This window comes from Mesoplodon bidens (assembly GCF_964165515.1).
Source record: "Mesoplodon bidens genome assembly, chromosome: 8".
NCBI classification, from domain to species: Eukaryota; Metazoa; Chordata; class Mammalia; order Artiodactyla; family Ziphiidae; genus Mesoplodon; species Mesoplodon bidens.
Genome location: NC_138165.1, coordinates 26,554,687 through 26,565,256, shown reverse-complemented (window position 1 = coordinate 26,565,256; position 10,570 = coordinate 26,554,687). Strand labels below are relative to the sequence as shown.

Genomic DNA, 10,570 nt, shown 5'->3' with positions numbered 1-10,570 from the left:
CTTCGGTCTGTCAACCCCTCAGTCACCACTGGTCACCATTCTGGCCCACTGGCCTCCCCTTTGGGCTTCCAACCATGCCTGCACTGCCTCTCCGTTCCATCCCAGCCCTCCCTCACCCTTCAGGGGGAAACTAATTCCACACTCAGAGACCACTGTGGGCGTCCCCAGCCCAAGCCAAGATAGCCCTCCTCTCCATCCCTTTGGAAAGGGGAAACAGCAAAGGTGAGCAAGAAACCGCCAGCAGGTTTTGACAGCTGCAGAGGGAAACTAATGGGTTTCTAAGGAAACAGAGAGGCAGCAGCCATTTTAGTGGCATTTGCTGTATGAAAAATACATAGACACTGACACCCGTCCCCCCACCCCCACCCCCACCCGCGGCGCCTTCCCCCCTCCACGCTTCAGAGGCCCCGAGGTGAGGGGTGGGGCTCAGGTCTCCCCGAGACGCAGCAGCCACCAGTCGCAGGTGGCCTGCCACCCGGGGTCGCTCCCAAGCCCCCTCCCTGCAGCGGGCGGGACCGCGGGACTCCCCACCCCCGGGCGCCGCAGTGCAGCGCGGTCCCCGCGTCCCGCCCCTCGGGTCCCCCGCCCTCGCCGGCCCCCCGCCCGGCAGGCCGCTGGGCGCGCGGCGGGCCGGGAGGAGCGGGTCCGCGCGGCGGGCGAGGCGGAGACAAGGCAGCGGCAGAGCGAGCGCGGGAGGTCGCCGCAGCCGGGGGACGCCGCGCGCCGCTGACCATCATGGTCGCTGCGCACGCTGCCCATTCTTCCTCCTCCGCCGAGTGGATCGCCTGCCTGGATAAAAGGTAGCCGGGGAAGGGCCCCCGCCGGGCCGGGCTCTGCGCGCTGCCCCTGCCAGGAGACGGCCGCAGGGACGCCCGCCGGGGCCGCGGGAGGAGGGTCCCCGAGCGGGGAGGGAGCGGAGGGTCCGCACCCGGGACCAGGGGACGCAGATCCCGGTCTCTCATGGGGCTCCCCGTGCACGAGATTTTCACACGTGGTGGAGAAATTGCGGCGCAGTGGGGGGAGCCCCAGCCCCGCCAGTTCCCACCCCCCCCGCCCCTCCTTGACGGTCTCCTCGCCCCCCGCGACTCCCGGCTCCGCGCTCGGGTCGGGGTTTATTTTCCTTGGCATCACAGGGCAGAAAAATAGATTCCTACCTTCTTCCGGCTGTTCAGACCCTCAGGGGTAAATAAGTTTTAAGGAGGGTGGGGGGAAAGGCAGGTGCAGAGTAACGTGCTTTTTTTTTAGTTCCTGAAAGCCAAGTGTGAAGGACCCAGTGGAGATGTCAAGTGCCTTCTGAAATTCTCAGCTTCTGCCCCCGCAGTCGCTTGCCCAAGGTCTGTGTTAGGAAGGTCACGCGGGAGACTGCTTTCGTCTTAATACCCTGCCTCTCGGGAAGGGACCCTTACTCTATAAAATTAAAACCATAAAGCGTTGTAACTCCCGACGACAGCCCTGTGTTACGGAGGGTGCTGTGTGTAACAGTGGACTGCAGTTGTTTTCAGGCTCTGACAAATTTTCTGTTTGTCCAGATTGGGGGTTTAGCAGTAAACATTACACAGTATGTTAGCAATTATAGTTTATTACCCTGATTAAAAGGTGATGCATCTGAACTTTTAAGAACTGGGTAAGAAACCTTGCAGAGTGAACTGCCTCTGATTTTCGAGTTTGATGCAGCAGGGCAGTGATTCATGTCCTGCAGCTATCTGCATGACATCTCTATTTGCATTTGTGTGAAATATTTTACGCTCTGCCATATTGAAATTTTTACACTTAGCAGATTCGTAACAGGATCAAACTTGAAAATCTTAAGCGTGACCTGCTTTACATAATTTACTATTATAGGCCTTTGTTGAAAAAAATCAAGTAATTTGAGAAAAGCTAAATGTGGCTCATTTGAATAGCTTAATATATCTGAGAAATAATTTTTACTTTCAATTACCACACAGTAGCAAGATTTTTGGCAGGCAGTGCCCTGTTTACGTCTAAGATGATAGTGCTAATACTGAAAGAGTCGCATGCAATAAATAGTAAGAGAATTGAAGTGATGGTTATTATGAGGATGTTATTCCTCATACAGAATTATGTAGAGGAAGTAAGAGCATGAATAAGTGAAGAGCCTGCTAATGTGATAAGTAATCTGAATTTAATAGCTTAGGAAGGGGCTTCCCTGGTGGCGCAGTGGTTGAGAATCTGCCTGCCGATGCAGGGGACACAGGTTCGTGCCCCGGTCCGGGAAGATCCCACATGCCACGGAGCGGCTGGATCCGTGAGCCATGGCTGCTGAGCCTGTGCGTCCGGAGCCTGTGCTCCGCAACGGGAGAGGTCACAACAGTGAGAGGCCCACGTACCGCATTAAAAAAAAAAAAAAAAAGTTTAGGAAAGATGAATTATCAAGGAAGAGAAAATCAAGTTCTTGTACTTATAAATAGTAAGGCTATCCTCATTATTTCAGATAATAGACTGCATATTTCTATTTGCAGAAATTCATGGCATGCCATTTTTTGAACAGTTAGTAATTCACAGGCAACCCTTTAGTCAATAAGTACTTACAGCAAAAATCATAGAGCAGTATTAACACAAGCTAACACAAGGTAACTAACACATTTCTTTTCATAATGTGTATTTGCCCAAACGTTTTTGTTTGGAATGGAGTTTTAGAACATAGTGCCACAATCTAATCTAATACTATAATTCATAATGGGGAGAAACCTCCGGGGGTGGAGTTGGGGGTGGAATCCTCCATAGATACTGAACCTAGCATTCCTTGAGTTCAGGAGAGTAGACAGATCAATAAATTAAGGATTTTAGGCCCAGAGCTGTCACCAGTCACAAGTTCTGATCTTGGACATGTGACTTTTATTTCCTTGAGTGTGTGAAAAATGAGGATAACACTGTCTTACCAAGGATTAGTGGGCCAAATGAAAAAAAATTATCATGAAAGTAATTTGAAAACTGTGAGGTGCCATGTGAGCATATTATTTTGTGGTTTTAAGAGAACCTTGCATTTTCCACAGTGTCGGTGCTAGAATTCCTTTGAAGGAGAGTTTAGGAGTGGCAGTCTCATTGTAAGAGGGCCTTGAGGTACTTGTTTTGAAGTTGCATTTTTACTTAGATTGTTAACTTTTTAGGGGAGGAGGAAGATTAAGGGTGCTGGTGGAAGTTGGCTGGGGAAGGCCCCTGGAGTCATTCCTTTTGGGACGCTGCCCTCGATATTTCTGAGAAATGCAGTCTTGATGCTCTGTTCCAGGCACTGTGTTGGGCACTGGGGAAGCAGGAAAAGAAAGATGAGCATTGCTTATTGACTGAGGGGGTGGGCGGGTAGGGGTGGGACAGCTACATAAACAACTAACCACAATGCAACGATAAGTGCTTTAATGGAGATGTATGAGATGCTTTGGGAATGCAGAGGAGAGAGTCTTCAGCTCTGCCAGGGATGCTTCCCACAGGTTCCTGCCTGGCCCGTGGAGGTCGAGGGGACCTTTATCAGGCAGAGAATTCTGGGAGCAATGTGAACAAAGACACACAGGTGTGTCATATAAATATGCTCATTTCTTCTCAACCACAATTTCCTCTTGTAACCAAATCAAGAACATAGGAACATATACTCTATTTTTCTAAAACTCTTGATTATGGACATTTTCAAGCACACACATAAACAAAGAGGAAATGGTACAGTGATCCTTGATGTCCTATTTGGGGAAATGATGCTGGGACCTTTTCCACAGCTGGAAAATGTAGTTTAGATATTTGCATCATGCAAGTGGCATGGACAACTAGAAAAAGAGCAACTGAGGGGTTGAAAATAAAAAGGGAAGTTAAAGTAGAAAGTCTGCAGGAGTAAAGATGTATGTAATGAACGTTGAAACAACTTTAAAAAAACAAGGAAAATAATCCCATAGAAATGTTCGTTAAGTGTGCCTAGGAAGTTGTCATAGACAGGCAATGCTATATAAGCTTGCATGTGGGGAGATGGGTTAAAAATATGCAGATATGTGGATTAGGTTGAAGAAAGAAAACCCAAAGCTTTTTATGTATCAAGCATCCAAGTTTTTGGACTATGGTGGGACCCAGAAGGTGAGAGTGTACAAATACTAATTATAAAATCAGAAAGACATTGAACATTCGGATGGATAAAAATACATTGAAAAAAGTCTCAACAGACAATATTGTTAAAGTAAAACAAGCTTAGTACTACCTCATTGATCTTACAATGTTTTTCTGAGCAGGGATGGTAACTAGAAATGTATTACATAGTACCCCAGTATTTGGGATGTAAAATGCCTTTTTAAAAAATGTGTTGGGCTTCCCTGGTGGTGCAGTGGTTGAGAATCCTCCTGCCAATGCAGGGGACGTGGGTTCGTGCCCTGGTCCGGGAGGATCCCATGTGCCGCGGAGCGGCTGGGCCCGTGAGCCATGGCCGCTGGGCCTGTGCATCCGGAGCCTGTGCTCCGCAACGGGAGAGGCCACAGCAGTGAGAGAGGCCTGCGTACAGCAAAAAAAAAAAAAAAAAAAAGTGTTGACCATTTTTTTTAACATTAGTGAAAATATTTTTTCCATAAGATTTTAAGTTTTGCCACTTGTGAATTTAAGAACCATTATAGGTCATAATTCTCATGGTTGGTAAGGGAGTGTTATGAAGGGACTACTCATATTCACAATACATATAGTGAATCGTTGCCAGTATTCATCACTATGGGGCAGGAGTTGGCAAACTGTGGCCAATGGGCCAGATCAAGCCGCTGCCTGTGTGTCTCCTGAGCTAAGAATGTTTTTTTACATTTCTGAATGGTTGGAAATAAACCACAAGAAGATTAATCTTTTGTGACCCATGAAATTTATATGAAATTAAAATGTCAATGTCCATAAGCAAAGTTTTATTGGAACACAGCCACGCTCATCTGCTTAAGTATTGTCTACGGCTGCTTTCACACTACAATGGCAGGAGACTGTGTGGCCCACAGAGTTTAAAGTATTTACTATGTGGATCTTTGAAGAAAAAGTTTGCCATCCCCTTTTACAGGTGAAAGAATCTACCTAAGCCATTGACAGAGAAACCACTGGAGATGAAAGTTGTCTTTGTCTGGGAAGGAGTTCACAATGTTTGGTTTCTTGTTCTTCAGTTAGAATATAGTGTCAAGGGAGGTCCTTGGCTGATTGGGTTGTTTGGGGACCACTGGTGATCACAGACCCAAGCAGAAAATGAAGTTAACATGATATGGATGTGTGGAAAAGTTGTCATCTTTAAAAACAGCCAAGGAATTTAAAAATTGTTAATGTTTCTAAAAATGCCTCTTACATAGTGTCTTTGCATCTGACTTGATCCCCAAATAGATACTGAGTTAGCTATTTTTGATTGGGTTGAATGAGAGTGAAAGAAATCAAGGAACAAATTTGTTAAAAACCAGAATGCTTCATAGCAGACATGGTGAAAGAGGATGACTCAGATATCAAAGAAGCATCAGACATGGTCCCAGCCTTGAGGAATATAGAAGATCAAAGAAGCACGCAGAGCAGAAGGCTATCACTGGGGAAGGCTGATGTCTGTCTACCCAGGCAGGTCCCAAGGGATGACATTACCCAGGGTTCAGGACTGGCCTTACAATCTTGGAATGCTGACTTGTCAGCACATCAAGAATTAATACATTTTTTCAGGGACAGATACATAGGCACCAAATTCTCAGAGCCTGTAAAAACCAGAAAGACAGTTCATTAGTTTGAAAATAACATCAGAGAAGTGGATACTGACATCCTTTGGCTAATGTATTCCTTCTCTGGGCAAGCTGTATGGAAATCCAATTGTTATTAGAAGGCCATGTTATGCATTTACAATGAGAAGCAAAGCTGCCAGGAGATCAGGACACTTATAACTTCGGGCCAGCTCATTCTCTTCCTAGAGCGACAGAGCCCGGGAACTGAATTGTAATCAGAAGATAATTCAGGGAATCCTTCAGGACAGTTTGGCCATCACCTCTTCCAGTTAGAGAACCATTCTATGTGCTCTCATAGCACGCTTTGTCCAACAATGTAGTAGCACAAGTCAGACTTCATCGCAATTGCCTATTGACTCCTTTTTGTGTGTCACTTGATGTATTGCTGTGTTGTATTGTAGTCATCATTTTATCTCCAGCTTCAGTGCAGCTCCCTGATTGTAGAAAGTGCTTATGGGATCAGGGTGAGATGGCCAGAGGCATCCTCCTCCTCAAGGATGGAGTAGCGTCTGCCACCATGAGGGCAAGTCCTTGCACGGGCCCCCTTTGCCTTGGAAAGGGCTTGAGTGGGCACCAGCATTTGCCTCTGCTGTTCCTTCTTTGTTTTCTTGACTGATGTGAATACTTTTTAAGAAATGATAGGGCATAGCTCTATTCTAATTTTTTTTTTTTGGCGGTACGCAGGCCTCTCACTGTTGTGGCCTCTCCCGTTGTGGAGCACAGGCTCCGGACACGCAGGCTCAGCAGCCATGGCTCACGGGCCCAGCCACTCCGCGGCATGTGGGATCTTCCTGGACCGGGGCATGAACCCGTGTCCCCTGCATCAGCAGGCGGACTCTCAACCACTGCGCCACCAGGGAAGCCCCTCTATTCTAATTTTTATTTCTAAAAGTTTATTATGGAAAATTTCAAACTACACAAAAAGAAGAGAGAAGAGTATAATAATTCTCTTGTCCCACCCCCTCCCCCTCCAAGAGTCATCAGCTCACATCCAATCTTGTTTTATTCATACCCCCACTTGTCCCCCACCACTCCCAGGATTATTTTGTTGCAAGTCCCTTTTAGTATTTTTTTCCTCTGTAAATATTTCCATATATATCTCTAAAAGCTAGGACTCAATAAAAAATACCATTGTCATACATTTAAAAATGTGACATTAATTCCCTAATATAATCAAATATCCGAGTTCAAATTTCCCCATTTATCTCACAATATTTTCTTCTTTTTTTTTTTTGCAGTCTGTTTGTATTAGGATCCAAATAAGTTGTATTTAGTTGATATATCTCTAGGTCTTTTTTTAATCTCTGGATTCTCCCTCTAGCTCTCTCTTTTTCTTCCTTGTAATAAATTTGTTGAAGAAACAGGTTTGTTTTTTTTTTTTTTTTTTTGGTTGCATTGGGTCTTTGTTGCTGCACAGGCTTTCCTCTAATTGGCGGTGAGCGGGGGCTACTCCTCGTTGTGGTGCGCAGGCTTCTCACTGCGGTGGCTTCTCTTGTTGCGGAGCATGGGGTCTAGGTGCTCAGGCTTCAGTAGCTGTGGCATGCGGGCTCAGTAGTTGTGGCTCGCAGGCTCTAGAGCTCAGGCTCAATACTTGTGGCACACGGGCTCGGTTGCTCCGTGACATGTGGGATCTTCCCTGACCAGGGATCGAACCCGTGTCCCCTGCATTGGCAGGCAGATTCTTAACCACTGTGCCACCAGGGAAGTCCCTGTCCCCTGTATTTCCTGTAAATTGGTATTTAGATCTAGAGCTTGATTGGATTTAGATATGATTTTTTGGCACCAATCCTTCTCAGAAGTGTTACTTGCATTATGAGTTACAGAATGTCAAGTGATCTCTTTTTGTGATGTTAGCAATATACTGTTTTTAAACTTTAATACTTTCAAGTTTAAAAGTAAAGATACTTGCCACTATCTTATCTACAACTTCTTGAGGGACATCTCATTGTAGCTCCAGAACATGGGAGCACGACATATGTGTGGAGCAATTAGAGAACAACACACCCTAATATGTAACCAGGGTTAAATTCTGTGGTGCGTGTTCTACCTGTCCTTTCAGGATTTTAGGAAAGGAAAGGTTCAGCCAGAGCTGGACTCCCTCAGATGAGAGGTACATGGGGGATGGTGTGCTCGCAGAGCAATGGGCCTGAGAGAAAGGTACTCGGTCCATCACACTCTTGATCCTGCAGCCTAGTCTCCTGGACACAGCCTAGGAGCCCGAAAGAGTCATCAGAGGTAGAGTGGTGCTCAGCAAAGCAAATTCTGCCTCACTGTCTTAGTTTGGGTTCCCCAAAATGGACTTCAGTCTCCTCCAATGAGGGCAGGATTGGAAGATCCCTTTTAGTTTGCATTTCCTATGAGTTTATAAGATTTCATAGCCCTTGCAGAGTAGCTGCTTCTTATCTTGTTCCACCTCCCCAACCCCAAGGTAGCTAGTTTTTCTTTAGTCAGATTGAGATCCATTTTTATGCACTTGAACAGTGGCAACGAAGAGTGAATTTTCCCTCTAGCACCTTCAATTCACAGTTGAGGGAATGGGAGAGGAGAGACCGACCGTCTTGGGAATACTGAGTGACTGAGGGAAGAGAAAGAGGATGGAACTAATTGGGTGGGGAGGATGACAGGGAAAGACCCAGCCAAACATAGGAAAGCAAACAATCTGACTGGCTGGAGTGGAGGCGCTGGGGTACCATGTTTACTCAGCTGTATCCATGTGCATTGCTTGCTTCCCCTGCGTGAACAGAAAAACAAAGCTCGATTACTACCCTCTTTTCTCTTTGTGCACACTCCTCCTTGGAACACCAATCCATTTCCTGTGCTTTAGCTGAGCAGATTACTTACACTCAGTATCCTTGGTTTATCATCTAGACCAGATGCATTTTTGTCTCTCTGTTGGATATTCCCACATCAAATATTCCATTAATATTTGGGGCAGACATTGTTTTCCTTCATCTACCTTTGCTAGAGAGGTAAGAAAAACAAAATACTTATCTTCCCAGCCTCTCTAGAGGCTAGGTACCCACGTGATACACTTCTGGCCAATAAGACACAGCAAAAGTCTGCTAGAGGCTTCTAGGATAGTTTTTGCCTTACTGATGAAAGATACAGATGTATTTGACACTCCTTTGTTCTCTTCCTTCTGCGTGGAATTACTACCTAAAGCCTGGGCCTATGGCAACCATATTGTAATCCCAGAAGGAAGGGCCAGGAGAAATACAGACTCCAGTTCTGACTTTGTTCAGCTTCTGAATAGATCAGTAGTTGCCTACCTTCAGCTTTTTTGTTGTCAAGAAAAACACACCCTATTTCTAGAAACCACTCTTTGTTAGGTTTTCTATCATTTGCTGTCAAAACTATCCTTAACCTAACAAGTTGATATTCAGCTTGTCTAAAACTGACTTCATCTTCCTTAACTTCCTTTTCCATTAGTTCCTCCTCCTTACTTTCCTGTTTTATTAATGACACTACCACTCTCATTCTCAAAACTATGCATCACCTTTGTCTTCCCTTTCCTATGTCCCTTGTTGTACCTAACCAGTCACCAGTTCTTCTCTTGGCCTTTGTATTCTACTGCTTTGTTTTAGGGCCTTATCATCTGGATCTGGATCTTTTCATTGTTTCCTTATCCAATCTGTAAAGCATGATATTTTCAAATCAACTTTGATATGGCATCTGCCACACCTGGATTCAGATTCTGCCACTTCCAACCCTTTAGCCATGTGATCTTGGTGAAATTATTAATCTTTCTGAACCTCTGTTTCCAAAGCACCAAATGAGACTACAAATACATACTGTAGGGGCTGTGTTGAGATGTGTGGGCTAATACAAGTGTAGCTGCATGCTCTTCTCTAAGTAGAAAGCATAGTGTAGGCGTTGAGAGTTTGGGAGCCAGACCGTTTTGTTTCAAATTCCAGTTTTGATTTTATTAATGGTGTAACTTTGGGAAAGTTATTCAGTTTTAGTAGTTGTTTTGTAGATTCCTCAGGATTTTTTATCTAGACAATCTTATTGTCTGTGAATACTGGCAGTTTTACTTATTCTTTCTGATCTTTATGTCTTGTATTATGTATTTTTCTTGCTTTACTGTCTTGGCTAGGATTGCCAGGACAAAGTTGAACACAAGGGGTGAGAATGGACTTCCTTGAACCAGGAAACATTTCTTTTTTCTCTGTTTCCCCTATTTTTAAAAGAGTGGTGTAATATTGGTGTTATTTCCTCTTATAATGTTTTATAGATATCTTCTGACCAGGAGTAGTCTTTGTGGGAAATTTTTTGGTGACAAATTCAATCTCTTTAATACATAGAAGACCACTCAGGTTTTCTGTTTCTTCTGTGTCAGTTCTAATAAGTCGTTTCAAGGAATTTGTCCGTTCATCTAAGTTATCAAATTTATTGGCATAGAATTGTCCCTAGTATTCTCTTATTATCCTTTCAATGTCCTTAGGATATATAGTGATGTTTCCTCCTTCAAATCTTATATTAGTAATTTTTGTCTGCTCTCTTTTTTCTTGACTGGGCTTGCTAGGAGCTTCTCAATTTGTTAATCTTTTAAAAGAACCAATTTTTAGTTGATTTTCTCTATTGTTTGAGAAATTCAATGATTTGTGCTTTTTTACCCCGTTTATCCTACTAGCTTTGGGTTTAACTTGCTCTCTTTTTCTGGCTTCTTAAAAAGGAAACTTAGATAATTAATTTTAAACTTTTCTTCTTTTCTAACATGAGCATTAAAGCTATGATTTCTCACAGTCAGCTCAAAAAAGGAAGCACAGTTATTTCATTATTCAGTATTTACAAACAAAAATTATTTCTGCCAGAGAAGAACAATTAATCAAGCTATTAATATGCTAAGTAAGCATATTAAA

At 44.3% G+C, this 10,570-nt stretch overlaps 1 protein-coding gene across 1 annotated transcript in view; it reads left to right on the top strand.

Annotated features, from left to right (window-relative positions):
• Positions 1 to 735: 735 nt before the first annotated feature.
• RAPGEF4 (Rap guanine nucleotide exchange factor 4) overlaps positions 736 to 10,570 on the top strand; it is a gene marked incomplete at its 5' end in the record, with an annotated part of 314,253 nt that continues 304,418 nt past the window's right edge. Inside the window, 1 exon segment of the mRNA XM_081243002.1 lies at positions 736 to 800. Within this exon segment, the coding sequence (XP_081099128.1) occupies positions 736 to 800 (65 nt within the window).